At 34.0% G+C, this 16,992-nt stretch overlaps 1 protein-coding gene across 1 annotated transcript; it reads left to right on the plus strand.

The window, feature by feature from the left end:
- The first annotated feature begins 2,796 nt into the window (after positions 1–2,796).
- Positions 2,797–14,826, plus strand: LOC104904013 (glutamate decarboxylase). Its single transcript, XM_010692182.4, has 7 exons — positions 2,797–3,036; positions 3,881–4,085; positions 11,376–11,576; positions 12,486–12,700; positions 13,242–13,495; positions 13,608–13,660; positions 14,058–14,826. Exons 1-7 carry the CDS (start codon positions 2,951–2,953, stop codon positions 14,541–14,543), a joined length of 1,500 nt encoding a protein of 499 aa, XP_010690484.2. The 5' UTR covers positions 2,797–2,950; the 3' UTR covers positions 14,544–14,826.
- The last annotated feature ends 2,166 nt before the right edge of the window (positions 14,827–16,992 follow it).

Genomic DNA, 16,992 nt, shown 5'->3' on the forward strand with positions numbered 1-16,992 from the left:
TAGACTCCGTGTAATTACCAGGAAATTATCATTTTTCTTTCCAATCTAAACCCAAGAACAGGACGGTTCAATATTATGAATAATTGTGAATGAAGTTAAAATGGAACTAAATTTATAAAGTAAAAATAACAATAAAAAGTGATATAAAATGCAAAAATTCTAAGTGTTTTACACTATGGAAAGAAAAAAATAATCTAGTACCATAACAATATACAACCCTAAATTTCCAAGGAAATGAGTTTAACACCAACAACGTATATTGAATGAAGTACTACATGGAAGCTCGTAAATATTTGGAGGCCATGTGCAAGATATGCAATACTCACATTACATATGTCCAAACTCCAATATCGTCGTCCCTGATGTAGGAATGGTAACGATTTAGTCTTTGATCCTTGATTTTATGCCGGTTAAACAAGTCACAGGTCACCCGTACCAATGAGAGAATATGGGGGTAAAAGGTGGGATTATTGCTGGATTAATTGAAGGTGGTACCAGTGGTGGAAGACCGAGCAAAGGTGGGATTATTCTTATCAATTTTTCCAATTAAAAATCCTATCTAAACATAATAAATGAATATGAATTTTTATTTCTTCAATACCTAAATTATTAGATTCATAATTAAATCATCAAACTAAGGCTTTTAAACATAATTAAACCAAAAACAAATCTTAAAAACACAATCTTTAGATAAAACTTGAGGAGGAAGGAAGGTGATCAATACCAAAACAAAAGAAGAAGGAACAAAGGTCCGCCGGTGAGGTGGTGGCGGCAGTCGCTGGTGAGGCGCGTTGGTTTGATGAGGAGGGGAGATTACTTGTTGAATAAGAAAGTATTGCTTGGGAAAGAAGAAAGAAAACCGAAAGAGAGAGAGAGAAGGAGAGGAGGGCCGAAATTTTTTTGAGTGTGAGGACAGAGAAAATTGTGTGGGAAAAAAAATATAGGTTTAATGGGTTTATATATGTTTTCCTTGTGGGCTTATAAAAAGGTAATTGGACTCAAAGAGTTTAATGATGAGTAAATTTGGTGTTTGAGTCTCCATATCCAACTAGAAGTCTTTTTCTTAATCTAAATAGTGTTTGGGTTCCTCAAGTCTATTTAGACTCATTTTTCAAATCCAAAAAGCATTTTAAATGTTTTTCAAAGCATGCCTAAACAAAATACTTTAACTTCTTTAAATGCTTAAAATATTTTTTTTGACTTTCAAATAGTCAACCTTTTAAAGAAATAACTTCTTTTAATCCTAAATTATATTTAAATATAAATATATATATATTTATATATATATATATATATATATATATATATATATATATATATATAAAATTCATAAATTTACGGGGATTGAATTACTAAATGTGCAGCACTGAATGATAATTTTTAGGCTCTGATACCATGACGACTTTTACAACATGAATGATGTTTTTAGAAAATGTTCATGTACAGAGGGATACTTACCAACCCATATCTGTTTCTATTTATTCAACTCAAGTTCCAAAAAGTAGCACAAATGCATAATATACATTTTATATTAGAGATCTCATTCATTGGACAACTAATCATTACTTAGGAAAAGACAATGAAGCTTCCAAGAAAAGATAAAAGCATGGCGTAGAGCCTTGATTACTACATGGGCCCAGTGCCTTAATTACTAACATTGACTTGAATGTACAACTAAAATATCGTAAACTCTAATAGTATATCCATCACTACTCTTAGTCTATTACTCAAGTCTTCTTCCATTCCAACATCGTACTCGATCACATTTTTCAATAGTTTTCCTTCTCAAAATTACTCTACAAAGTACACACTAATTCTATAATAATCAAAATTCAACATTAATAATAATTACTCGTAATCATCACTCGCTGCACAATTTCCACACATCCCTCTCACTCTTTTTTAAGATTTTCATCAACCCTCCTTCCCATCCTCTTCAAATTCAAGAGGAGAAGACATATAATAATCTTCTTTACCTAAGATCATAACTCAACTCTCACAGTTTCTTAATCCAATATACACATGCCATGATATGCGTCAAAATAAGAAAAAGAAGTTCAAAACGATTCCTAATCCTAAGTCCTGACCATAAACACCCACACTTTCCACGAGAAACTATTGGCGCATACCCGGTATGGGCCAACAGTGTCCATACCGGGGTATGTTAGTAATTTTGCCAGAAAAAGACAAAAAAAATGACTTTATGGCAATTTAGACAACTCTGATCATGTAGGAGAGAAATCAGATCAACTATTATATGAATCAGATCAACTATAATGTGAATCAAATCAACTCTAATGTGAATCAGATCATGAATATATGTAAGTAAAAACCCCAAAAAAAAAGTTGTATTTATTTACAACTTTGCCACGGTATGGACAAACATACCGGATATGCACATATCAGGGCTCCACTTTCCACGATTGAAACCCAAAGATAAACATTTCACCAAATAAACTAGACCTCCCTAGACAAACTTTTATAATAAATTAATCGCAACATTTCCCTCGAGAATCTCAAGTCCTCCTTAAAGAAAGGGGTAGCATACTTAGCACTAGTACAATAATTTCCTAAAACAACAAAAAAGAAGAACCAAAATATAGTTATTTGACTGATTTGTGATTTCACACCATCATCCCATTTGCCAAGTGGGAACCTTCCTTATGTACATACTAATAAGTAATAACTATAGTCTATTATCTCCTTTCTTTAATGCAGACCAGCACTATTTAAATTTAACTACTACTACTTTTAATTATTACTTAAACTCTCACCATTTATTAATCATTATCATTTATAACTAATTAAATTAACTTCCGCGAATTAGTCGTACTTGCAATATAAACACCTCTTTTTCTTCCTTTTTCTTCGCCAATCCATTCCTTTTTATTTCTTCATCTTCTTCTTCTCATCCTCATTTCGAAATCTCAACAATCAAAATTATCAAACAATGGTTCTCTCAAGCGCTGTAATTGAATCTGATAATTCTGTTCACTCTACTTTTGCTTCCAGATATGTTCGCGTTTGTCTTCCCAGGTACTAAGAGTTATATCACAAATTTATTCAATTTTTTTGTCGTAATTATATCTTTTTCAATTCTGATTTTTGTGTTTATGAATTATGATGATCAAAATCTTATCATTTTTAATTTGAAGAAATTTCGACGATTATCAGCATAGTAATAGTTTTAAAGTAGTACTACTGCTTAATTTCGATTTTAATTTGATTTATTTTTTGGATTATTGAAAATGTTGCTAAATTCTGTCACTGGAAATTGTGCTTAAATCAATAATTTTCACATTTGATTTTTATTTATAGTAATAGCAATCTAATCATTTTAATGAAAAATCTTCGACGATCATCGACGTAGTAATAGTTTTAAAGCAGTACTACTGTTTAATTTTGAGATCTGATTTTTTCGGATTAAATTTGAAAATGTTGCTACATTGTGCTCAAATCAATAATTTTCACGTTTGATTTTTTTTTTTTTATTTATTTATAATAATAGCAATCTATTCATTTTTATGAAAAATCTTGGACGATCATCGGCGTAGTAATAGTTTTTTTTTTTTTTTTGACATCCAGTAGTAATAGTTTTAAAGCAGTACTACTGTTTAATTTTTGATCTGATTTTTTTGGATTAAATTTGAAAAAATGTTGCTAAATTATGTTGCTCGAAATTGTGCTCAAATCAATAATTTTCACATTTGATTTTTGTTTTTTTATAACAATAACAATCTAATCGTGTTCTTTTTGAAATTTGAATAATCATCAACGTTCATCGGCGTATTATTAGTAGTTTGTTTAGTATTCGTATTTGAATTTGATTTGGATTGAATTGAAGATGTTGCTAATTTGTTAATTGTGGTTGAATGAATAGGTTTCAAATGCCAGATAAATCGATACCAAAAGAAGCAGCGTATCAAATTATAAATGATGAGTTAATGTTGGATGGAAATCCGAGGTTGAATTTGGCGTCATTTGTGACAACATGGATGGAGCCAGAGTGCGATAAATTAATGATGGATGCCATTAACAAGAATTATGTTGACATGGATGAGTATCCTGTTACCACTGAACTTCAGGTACGTTCTTATATTTATTGATTTTTGCCGCATTTAGTAACAATGTTATTTATTGGGTTGTTTGTTAAAAAAATTAACCTCATGTTCATCTTTGAGAGATAATAAAGAAATAAACGTATCATAACGTTTTTGATATTGTATTCACTATTAAGTAAATTTGTGGATGTTATCTTGTTTAGTTGATAAAATCTTATATCATTGGGCTAATATTGAAGACTTTAACATAACTGTGCTTGGCCGGTGTTCAAAAAAAAAACCATATATGCATCAAGATGGTTGAGATACTATCTAGCCAAATTATGTGAACTTATTGGCTTAAAAAAAGTTATTTGGCTAGAACAACATGAACTATAACTCAAGTCACTAAGCAGTACAACTTTTAACGGGTGTAATTTGTAGAACGAATTTTAACTCGAGGTGTAATGCATAGCATAAATGTGATCAAACGTCGGAGATTCCGCCGAAAATCTAGAATCTAGAATTTTTTTTTATTCCTTTTTCCCTTTTATTCCATCCTCTTCTTATTCTCTCTCCTGCCCGAACTACTTCAAACTCTTACTGGATCTCCCCCATTGCTTCAAATCCCGCCTTCTCTCTCCTCCTCTAGACTGGTGCAGTGGTGTAATATTTCACAAACCTCTCAATGCGAAACAAGAGCAATCACTCTCATTGAGATCTCACCGCATGCAATCGCACCCAATAGTGTAAAAATCAAATTGAGGATTGTAAGAGGGGCCCATAATTGGTGGAGGAAATTGTGGGAGAGGCAAGAATGTAGGAAATTTGATCTTGTCGTCTCCATACTACTTTTCGAGATCGAGATAGTAAATTGATTCAACAAACCAATTCTCAACCAATGACAACGGATGCTGAGAGAGAAGAGAAAAAAAAAACAAATTAAGAGGGAATAAAAGAGGAAAATTATAAAATATTAAAGATTCTAGAACTACCACGGAATAAAAAGGGGAGATTTGGTAAGGGTTTGAAGTAGTTAGAGGAAGAGAGAGAATAAAAAGATAAGGGAATAAAAGGGAAAAAGAAAGGAAAAGAATAAAAATTTTAAAATTTTATATTTTCGACGCAATCTCCAATCTCTAATCACATATATGCTACGCATTGCACCTCGAGTTAACGTTCATGCTACATACTCCACCCATCAGATATTGTGTTGTGCTGTTTAGTGCACTAAAGCTATAGTTCGTGATATTTTAGCCAATTAAGCCTTTAAATAAAAAGTTCAAAACACTCGTACAACCCCTTATATGTACCCCAATGCCCCCATTACCCAAGATATGTAAATCAAGCAAATATCTAACTGTAGTATATTGTCCATCTTAATCCAAGGAGAATCTAGAGCTAGGTGTTACCGAGCGTATTTTTGCTTACAGCATTTTTTGCTCATAGCATGTTTTGCCAATGAGTAAAAGTTGATCAAACGAGCAAAATTTGCTTGGGGGAGCACATAATAATTTGTATGTTCAATTTAAGTAGGGTTTAAACTCGTTTGACACGCTAATAAGTACTTGATATCTGCGTACCCAACGTGATAGCTGTATTAATTCTCAAGAAAATATATGGTGGATTAACCTGCATCCTGACATAAAATATATAGGGAGTAGTGTTAACGAAACTTATTTCTACTCGCATATGCTTGTATTAAATGACTAAAATTTTCAAAAGGGTCCTTGCTTTCAATCCATAGTCGGTAGAATAGTCCTGTATCCGGTGGCTCAATCCGAAATACCCATTCGAGACACGTTTTCCACCTAAAATATCCTATATCGAAAGTCAAACATATTCGAATATGACCAGACTCGAATCTAACCTGACCTGGAAGTGACTCGGTCCGAAATTGACCCGATAATGATGACATGAAGCCGATTCGAAAAATTGTCATATTAGTTACCTTTTAAACAAATTTAAGGAAAAATTTGTCATGAAATACTGTATATGATTTAGCTGTTGTCCATTAATTAACTTGACGTGTTTTACCTGACCCGATATCTCATAGAGTTGTGCCTGAACGGGCCCGAACCGACCCGACCCGAACAAACACAAAGTTGACTCGATTATGACACGACCTGTTATGACACGACTCATATGACCCGTTTACCACCTCTACCTATTACCCTTAATATATGCAACTAAATATAAATATTTCATGCTTTTCTAAATCAAAATCAAACTTCAATTATCTGATTTCTTTTTGACAGATGCAATTATCTGTAATTGTAGACTATAAAGTTTTTCGTTCAATCTTTTTACATTCTAAAAGCGAACATCCGAAATATCCCTTCATCATGAAACTATGAAAGTTAAAGATTACCAACGGAACTTGCTCAACACCACCCAAGATGTATACTTTAATTAAATCATTTAATATTCTTCTCTTACAGAATGCGATATTTGTTGAAAACTATGGAAACCTAAATGGTTGTCTGGGAAAGAATTTTTCTATGAAATGGACATGCAAGGCTTTTATACATTTCAACTTCAAAGGAATAAAAAGTAGGTTAGTGCATTGAAGAGAAGTCTTATGTACAATAAGAAAAGTCTTACAAAGTTATAAGATAGGAGTGCCGTATACTTCCTGCTTTTGATACAATTGTAATCAAATTAACAGATGAATTAAATAAATTTATAAAGAATAGCAAAACAAGGAGAAATTTAGTCATTCACGGGGTGTTTGTTTACAGAGTGATAATAGGGGAGACGTTAAAGGAATATTATATTTGTTTAGAGGAATATAGGGTTTAGAAAAAGGGATAGGAATAGGGATTATACCCCCCTTATCCAACTAATTCTATACTTAAGAGAGGAGTGGTATAATGGAAAGGGGTAAGAAAAAGGGAAAATACCCTTAATGAAAAAAAAGAATGTAGAGCTAGTAAGGGATGTTGGTTAATTTGCTACCATACAGAATAAGGGAAAAGACTTGTCTTTATTTTATCCCAACCATCAATATCTTTATTCTCATAATCCCTATCTGTCATATCAAACACCCTGTAAGTGTTTAAAAATAGTTTGTTACACGTAATTATGGCGAATGAAATATACCGTAGAGTTTTTTAACAAATCATAATTTGGATAGGTTGAGTTAATTTAAAACTTGCAAAAATGGACAAAATAATACTTTGAGTGCATTCATCCTACACCCGGGTGCTACGTTACTCCGACACCCTCTTGAACCCCACGTGTCGCGTGTCGACTCGACACGACGCGCGACACGACGCGCGACACGCCTGGAAATGGGCGTCGATACGCGTATCGAGAAAGTGTCGACTATCAGACACTCATTTTGCGAAAGTGAAAAGGAAACGCAGAGAGAAAAGGGGGGGAAAATCAGATCTAGGGTTTTTTGTCAAAATTTTCGAACTCTCTAACCTTAACTGAGAAACTAGTCGCCTACCGTCGCCGACCGCCGTCTCCGGCAACTCCTCCTTCGCGTTTCATGCTTCTTCGCATCTGCAGGAGATTTTTCTGCCATGAAAGGAGAAGTCTTTGCTGTAGAAAGAAGATGATGCGAGAAGGAGATGAAGGGTTTTTACTTTTTTGTGGTCTATCTCCTTCTGTCACTTAATGTACTATACTAGATTTTTAATTTTAAAGAAAAGGTGATGCAGTACATTTGAAGGGTTTTGACTTTTGACAGCTGTATTTTTTTTTTAAACAAAAGGCAAAAGGTGAGTAGGTGACAACTTTACTCCCTTTTGTTTTTCACAAATTCTTTTTTTTTTAGGTTAAACTCATGTGTACTTATTAGCTTTCTTTACTCTTTTTTTTTTTTTTCTAATCTTTGACTTTTCAACCCTTCTAATAACAATTTAGTTATTAATTCAAATATTTTTTTTTGAATTTCATAATTTTTTAAATATACTAGTTATTACAATTTAACTTTTTTTTATCAACATAAAGTGTCGGAAAATTTTTCCCGACACTTTCAATTATAGACGTGTCTATAATATTGGTCAAGACACTCTCTTGACCGTGTCGGAGTATCGGAAAATTTTTTGAAGTAGGGTGTCGGATCCTCCGATCCCTACTTGGATACGACACCCGTATCCGTGTCGGAGTAACATAGCCCGGGTGTATACCATGTGCATGATACACCCAAGACTATGTTTTCTCTTTTGTTCATTTGAAGCTTACATATTATATGTGATTATGCTCATTTGGATGTTTCAAATGAGCAATGAGCAAACAATAACCACTTATTAGTAAGAAAAAAGAAACGAATATAATAATATTATTTTTTGATGGACCAAGTTTCCTAATAAAAAGAGTTAAAATAATATAGTAAATAAAAAAAACAACCATTTAAGAAAATTTTACGAAGTAAAAAAAAGTGGAGAGGGTATTAGATTAGTAGTACACTATAATTTTTTGCACGCGATGCGTGCTTGAATTTTTTTTCGAAACAGAAACTCGATTTTCTTCGGCATAAGAGTCAAAATTTGAACATTTTAGAAAAAATTGATATATCATTGAAAATTTCAGAAAATGTCATTGCGAACATAATAATATTCTGGAAATGCACGAATATTGTTAATCTAATCATGACCTATTAAGTTATTAGCGTTTTAAATTTATTTTAGTTAATTTTTTCCCTCTTTTGTTTGGAGCTTCTCTTCTGAGTTATAAAAAATTTATTAGATTGTAGTATTGTGTAGTTATAAGCCCATAATTGAATCCGCACAACCTGTATGATATGTGGCACTAAATATTTTTTTTCTTGACTGTGGCGGTGGGAACTGGATATGGTAACATCTTTTTGAGGGAAAAAAAAAGGAGGAATACAGTTTGCCAAATATAGGCAGCTCTTAAATTTAGTAAAGTCAAAAATACAAACACTATTTTGTAATTTAGAAAGAGAAGGGGGGCAAAATTGGCATTTCAAAAGAGGACACCATTGCTCCCCCTTCCCTTATATAATAGAGCTAATGTCCCATGATTTTCGAAGTTGACTGAATGAAAGATGAAATAGTAATTAATGATGGAATAATGCCATCAGCCAATGAAAATGCACAGTGCATATATGGATTAAATGTGCATCATTTTCATGTTGCCCCCCGAATCTACCTACCTCTATTTCATAATACTATGTGAAGTCAATTGTTTTTGTCTCTTTGATCAAAATTTATTGAATTATAATCTATTGAAGGTTTTTGTGTTTGTACTGACGCATATTCTTAGCATTTATATACTTTAACAATCTCTATTATATATTTAAAAAGTTAATATTAAAAATTAAAATCTAGGTAATCATTCCCATTTTCATAAAATTTTCATGTTCAAATTAGCATGGTCAATCTTTGAGTTCTATTCAATAGACAATCAAAACTTCAAAATCAGCGCAACTTTTGGCATAATACGTGGAGGTATTTACAGAATTGGACAACCTTTCCAGCTTAACAAATCCAAATCATTCACTACCTTTTAAGCCTTTTACCAAAAATTCGTGTTCACAACGATGTTTCTAGAACACAAGGCTTTATTCCTTTCATAATATTTAGAGAATTAAATATATTTATGGTGAAAGTTTTCAGTGAAAAGATAAAAGTTAGCGTGTTACTTCCTTTTTTTTTTTTATTTTTTATTGTTACATTGTTGTATGTGCAACAATCTATGCAATGTTATTTTTAAGTATTTTGAAGGGCATTTTTTGATTTATTTTATGTAAAATAGCGGGGAAAAGAAAAAAATATAAAAGTTATACTTTTGGGTAGAAAAAGAGAAAAATGAATACTCTATGGTAGACCAAGTACCCCAAATAAGGAAAAATTTAGACAATATAACAGTAAAAAAAATAATCATTCAAAAAAATGTGACAATAAAAAAACGGAGGAAATAGATTCAGGAAAAAAGTATAATACACATATGGTGCCAATGGCTGACTTGACAATTTCAGCTCACAAATTATAATACTAAATTTAATCAACTTAATCTAGAAACTGCTTTTACTTTAATTATGTAAAAATCCCCCCTACAAAGTGATGTTTTTGAAATTTTTATTCTTTCCAGGAGATTTTGTCTGTCAACGACCCATATTCGTTGTATCATCCTATCTGTATCATTTGTTTGTCAACTAACTTTACATTGTAATACCTTTTCCACCACATATGTGAGTCTTATAAATTCGTTTAATATATAGAGGTGAGTTCATATGGGAATGCATATTTACATCAGAAATGAGAATAAAGTGTACGCGCTATAACTTTGATGAATAAGTGATGTAACTCTAATGAAAAAGTGATGTAATTTCAAAAGAAGAATATTAGGAAAAAAAAAAGTTGGGCTCAAAATTTTAGAGGATATAACTCTAATGAACAAGTGTTGTAAGTCTAATCAAATTGTGTGGTTGAGATTCATTCTCATTCTCATATAAGGAGCATTCTCATGTGATCTTGCCCCTATAAATATATATAGACAAATGTGCAAGTTAATTAGGAAAATCAAAGACTGGAGGGTGTATAATAATTAATACATTCTATATTATTTACAACGTATTTCCTTATTTGAAAGTTTTACATTAATCGTAATTTTATTCTTATTATTTGAGAATATATTCTATCACATGAATCTAACTTTTTATCTATTCATATTTCACTCTTTTACCCATCACTTTTTTTTTCTAGAAATGTGTCAAGAGGATATTACAATAATAGTGAAAACGCAAAAAGTATGTATTAGAGAAGACTATGGAATTAAACAAATGAAAAATATTACATGGTAGAATGATAGAAGTATTAGTTATTAATACATAATAGTAATTTTATTTGTGCGTTGCTGCTTTACTAAGTTTTTCGGCCATTGATAGATGGCGGACTAGTGTCTACTATTCTAATGTTAGACACAAGACAAAACGCATCTCAAAAAACATAAAATGCGTGAAATTAATGTATATCAATTACTCTTCAATGAACATGTGAAAGTATTAAGTAATGTACATCAACTATTCTCCAATGAACATTGATTTCGATGATTCTTTTTTATTCACCTTTATCTTTACGTTTGTTAGTTTGTTTATTGCAGATATTTCTTTATTCATTTGTTTTCTTTGTCTGTTCATGAGGTTGAGTGGTTGTACATCAGATATTTCCTTTTATGGTCATCTTTTTTTCTTGTTGTTCATTGCTAATTTAGATGTTCATTAAGTCTCATTTGTTGTCTTTTTGCTTCTTTGCTTAGTTTGTTGATTGGAGATATCTCATAATGAAGGGAGTATTATATAACTTTCTGTTTTGTAATAAAGGTTATTAAATTTGTTTATCTGAATATTTGGGGAAACAGAATAGATGCGTGAACATGATTGCCAACTTGTTTAATGCACCACTTGGAGACTCAGAAGTTGCTGTTGGAGTAGGAACAGTGGGGTCCTCAGAGGCCATCATGCTTGCTGGTCTGGCATTCAAAAGAAGGTGGCAAAACAAAAGGAAGGCCCTGGGCTTACCCACTGATAAGCCCAACATTGTCACTGGTGCCAATGTTCAAGTAAGCTTCTTTTCCTTCTTTTTTTTCTTTTGGAATACGGCTGATCTCTCAGATCACATATGATTTCAGATTTACAGTAGAGAAAGTCCAAGTTAATCAGTTGGATTCGCAAAATTTGTAAATCAAGAGGCAAAAGTGTAATAAAGATGTGAAAATGAATGAGAAAGAAAAGAAAAAAAAAATTATAAATTTGACACTATTGCTAGTATGATCAGTTTTTTTTTCCTAATATAGTCCTTTTTGTGTGATAGATTCCATTTGGTTACACAAAATTATTGTGAACTCGATCCACAGAAGACGTTTTTATTACTACCGCATTATCTACAAGAAACTACTTGACTGTATAGTTGTGAAACATTATTGCATACTTTTGCTAATTCACTGCAAATTTATTAATGTTGCAATATTTACACTTTTGCTGATTTGCATTTGATGCAAATCACTGTGATTGACTCGGCAAAGCTCGATTACAGTATGATCCCTATGAACTTCTTGCAAACTCCCCAATTTATATTACACAAATGGGTATACGGTTTACCTACCAAAATAAGCATTATGGTCTAGAAGCTGGATCTAGTGACTTGCTATGAGAAGAAATTGTATACAAACTCGAGCGCATTTAATTTATACTTTATTCATTAGCAAAAATCTATATAAGGTACAATAATTTGTTATGAAAAGAAAAAAAAAGACTTTCTATTTTAAAAGTGATTTCTTAGTTCCTTTGGATGATTTTTGAATGTCAAAAGACAAGTTAGGAGAAATCTCTATCCAAAATTGTTGGTTGTCATATGACGTTATGTTTATACTATAGGTTCCTTTTTTATATTGTTGCATCAAGCAACCCTCATTCGTTTAGGTTTGAAGCTATACTAAGGTATCTACAATTGTTTTTGCAATTTCAATTAGGTTTGTTGGGAGAAATTTGCAAGATACTTTGAGGTGGAGCTAAAGGAAGTTAAGCTGAGTGATGGATACTATGTCATGGACCCTGAAAAGGCAGTGGAAATGGTTGATGAGAACACCATCTGTGTTGCTGCTATCCTTGGATCCACTCTCAACGGAGAATTTGAAGATGTTAAGCTCTTGAACGACCTCCTCGAGGCCAAGAACAAAGAAACTGGGTATGTTTCTCTCCACCAAAAAATACTCCATCCATCCTCATCTGACTCTCTCATGTTGACAGATATATGTGATTCAGAATTAATCTTTGAACAATTGTATACTTGGATTCATTATACATGTTCACTTTGTATGCATGTGGAGATAGCTCAATAAGACTAATATGATTTTGACTTATAGTGCTCCTTAATTTATGGGCTACCACCTTTTTGAAATAGAGGTTATATGATCGTGCATCGTTTAGATTTTGTTTGGTAGTACAATTGGAAATTAGTTCACCTTATTTTGGTTCATCACAAAAAGAGAGTAAGGATTACAGAATGATAATTTGATATTCCTTCCTTTTGATAAACACATTTTATAACCTTGGGAGAATTATATGTCTATTTGTAATGATTTTACAAACTAATACCAATTTTCTGCAAAAATAGATTCCTCCTATTCAAACACTCTCTTAGTGTGCCTGGTGTATGCTAATCTACCGTAATGTATATATAAAGAAATAATGACTCAAAATGTTCTCCTTTCCGGATATGTCTGCAGATGGGATACTCCAATTCATGTGGATGCAGCAAGTGGTGGTTTCATAGCACCATTTATTTACCCAGAGTTGGAGTGGGACTTTCGGTTGCCATTGGTGAAGAGCATCAATGTCAGTGGTCACAAGTACGGACTTGTTTATGCTGGTGTTGGTTGGGTCATCTGGAGGAGCAAGGAGGACTTGCCTGAAGAACTCATCTTCCACATCAACTATCTTGGTGCTGATCAACCTACTTTCACCCTCAACTTTTCCAAAGGTATACATTAATTGTTCACCTTGTAGTAGAATAAAACGACTTTGTAGACTCTTGAGTATCCAAGACATTCTAGTTTCGGTTTTTCTAATACAACTATATTTTGTTGGTGTAGGATCCAGTCAAATTATTGCTCAGTACTATCAGCTAATTCGCTTGGGATTTGAGGTAAGTAGGCTCATAAAATTGATTTGCTAATTAATGAAGTGAACAAACTTTATTAATTCGCATTTGGATGCCCTGAGTTGGTTGTATGATCTCTAATTTTACATCCATAGAATTTATAGTATCCTATTATTCATATGATCCTATCAATTAGAATACCAACTCTTAGATCCCACGTTCAAGATCGGTTACATGTTCCTTTCATTACATCTGTATGTTCAAATTACAAGTACGTCTGCAATCATCATTTGTTTTAAAAAACCCCACAAAAGCAAGTACGTTGATAAAAAGATCATCTAGATGTAATGAAAAGAACATGTAACTCGAAGTATGATTTGTGTGTAGAATCTAAATTGTGTTTACCCTGATTAATGATGATATACAAATTTTCTTTTCATAGGGATACAAGAACATTATGGAGAACTGCCAAGAAAATGCCATGATCTTGAAACAAGGAATAGAAAAGACTGACCGCTTCAACATCATATCCAAGGACATGGGAGTTCCATTAGTGGCATTCTCCCTGAAAGACAACAGCCTCCACAACGAATTTGAGATCTCTGAGCATCTTCGTAAGTTTGGTTGGATTGTACCAGCTTACACCATGCCCCCAGACGCGCAACATGTGACTGTCTTGCGTGTTGTCATCCGAGAGGACTTCTCTCGCACCCTGGCAGACCGGTTGGTGAATGACCTCCAGAAGGTTCTCAACGAGCTTGACGCCCTTCCTGCTCGTGCCAGTGCCAAGTTGAATGTTCCACACTCTGAGGATGGTGAAAATCAAGCTTCTAGGAAGAAGACTGCCTTGGAGATGCAAATGGAGGTCTGCAATGTTTGGAAGAAATTTGTTGATGATAGGAAGTTGAAGACCAATGGTGTTTGCTAAGATCCACCAATTATATATATATCAATATATGTAGTTTGTTGTACCTAAATGAAGCAAACTCAAGCGTGATTTTGACTATGATAAAAAGTGCATTTTTTTTTTGGGAGTGAGGTTTAGTTGAGTATGATCATGGATTTCTCTAATCCCAGGGAAATAATAGACATGATGCTAAGATTATTTTACCTGTATTGTATGAGGATATGGAAATTTTTAGCACTTTAGTGCTCTGATTGAACGAATTTGCTACTGGGATTAAATATATGTTGAAGATTTTAGCTTTTGAGTTTTATGTTGTCTTTTTGTAGTGATTAAATTTGTTGGAATAATCGGTTCGCAAAGGCAGAAATTAAGCTTTCAAATACTGTGCCGTGATAGGAGATCACTGACTTGAAAGCGATTACGGCCCGACACTGGTGACTTGAATAGCACGAAAAACCCAGGAAGAGAGAAGAGAAGAGTGTTTGTTGTTTTTGTGTATGTCTGACTGTACAGAATGGCTCTGATTTTATGGGCGGATAATTAGGGATTGCCATGAATACTGTAACGGTAAAACGTTACAGAATTCCAACGGCCACATACGCGTAGCTCCCGGGTCCAAAACTTTAGTTAAGTTAAGTTTATTCCCCAAGGCCCAAGGCCCAAGGCCCAAGGCCCAAGGCCCAAGGCCCAAGGCCCATGGCCCGGTCCGGGCGGGCGGCGCGCGTGTGATAGCAAGCCCAAACCCAACATATCATCCAACCACAAAAGCATCTCTAGTCACAACTCAATAGATGGAAGGAGGGAGGAAGTATATAAACATGAGAAATTCCCTCCCACAAGCAATGTGGGACAAACAAGAAAATGAGCCAAGGCTTTTCCAAGCCTTAACTCCAACAATCCCCACAAAGGCTCAGAAAAGCAAAAGAAATTCCTGGGTAAGGAAAGGAAAGTACTTAAGCACCAATATCTTTCGATTTGAATTGATGCATAGTGAAATGAGGCAACAACTTACTATCTAGTGAGTGAATTACTCTTGAACTCACCAGAGTTCCGTTGAGACCCCCACAACACATACCTACCTTAAGATCGTGCAATCTCCGCGATACATCACAAGCGCTTTATAGCCATGCGCATTCCTTGGGTCTAATAAGTGCTCTAGAAAGACAGCCCAGTCTTTCATAGAAGGCGGCTTAACCTCCACACTTACGTAGGTAGTCCATCAAGTTTTCTCAATAACACCACCCCGAAGGGATATGGAACTATTAAGAGCAAAATGCTCAACCTCTCAATGTATATCCATCAAGTGCGTCTCAGAAGCACCACCAATAGGCTATGGATAAAAGCACTACCATGTGTCATAGGGATGGGAAATGTAGTGCAAGTTAAGATTTCATGGCTTCGTTTGACCACAAACGGGTATCCACCATAAAATCTCAACTAATGGGCTTTAGCCCCATCCCCCTCGACGACTCTAGGACAACTCTCCTAGATAACCCCTTAGTAAAGGGGTCTGCAAGATTTCTTTCGGACCTCACATAGTCCAAAGAAATCACCCCATTTTTCAGGAGTTGTTTGACGACTCCATGTCTGATCCGTATGTGTCTCTTCTTACCATTGTAGACACTGTTCTTAGCAACACCAATGGCTGCTTGAGAATCACAATGAAGAGAGACAGGTGAACCTGTCCACCCCATAAGGAACATCAGACAACAAGTTTCTCAACCATTCAGCTTCTTGCCCTGCCAACTCGAGGGCAATGAACTCAGACTCCATGGTGGAACGTGCTATACAAGTCTGTTTCGAAGACTTCCACGATATAGCACCACCACCAAGGGTAAACACATAGCCACTAGTTGAACTGATCTCATCATTACCAGATACCCAGTTTGCATCACAAAATCCTTCAAGAACAGCAGGAAATTTAGAATAGTGCAAACAAAAATCAACAGTTCCTTTTAGGTATCTGAGAAGACGATGAAGGCACTCCAGTGTTCATTACTAGGGTTATGTGTATATCTACTAAGTCTACTCACTGCATAAGCTATGTCAGGTCGAGTACAGTTCATGAGGTACATCAAACTACCTATGATTTTCGCATATTCACTTTGAGAGACACTTTCACCTAAGTTCTTGGTCAAATGAATACTAGAATCATAGGGAGAACTCACTGGAACAACATCAAAGGAATTAAACTTTTTAAGCACCTTTTCCACATAATGAGACTGGCTAAGGGAAATGCGACCGGAGACTCTCTTAAGTCTGACTCCTAAAATCACATCAGCTTCCCCAAATCTTTCATCTCAAATTTTGAAGACAAGAAAAGTTTAGTATCATTAACCACCTTTAAGTTGTTACCAAAAATCAGCATGTCATCCACATAAAGACATATAATCACACAATCTGATCCTATCAATTTTGAATAAACACAAGAATCAGAATTGTTTACAATGAAACCATTTGACACCACAGT

The sequence above is a fragment of the Beta vulgaris genome, chromosome 9 (genome assembly GCF_026745355.1).
Source record: "Beta vulgaris subsp. vulgaris cultivar EL10 chromosome 9, EL10.2, whole genome shotgun sequence".
Taxonomy (NCBI): Eukaryota; Viridiplantae; Streptophyta; class Magnoliopsida; order Caryophyllales; family Amaranthaceae; genus Beta; species Beta vulgaris.

Bases quoted from the DNA above. Each gene is read 5' to 3' on its own strand.
- LOC104904013 (XM_010692182.4), top strand. From the start codon at position 2,951: ATGGTTCTCTCAAGCGCTGTAATTGAATCTGATAATTCTGTTCACTCT. The intron at 12,701-13,241 runs GTATGTTTCTCT...ATATGTCTGCAG, and splicing joins GCCAAGAACAAAGAAACTGG to ATGGGATACTCCAATTCATG. The intron at 13,661-14,057 runs GTAAGTAGGCTC...TTCTTTTCATAG, and splicing joins TAATTCGCTTGGGATTTGAG to GGATACAAGAACATTATGGA.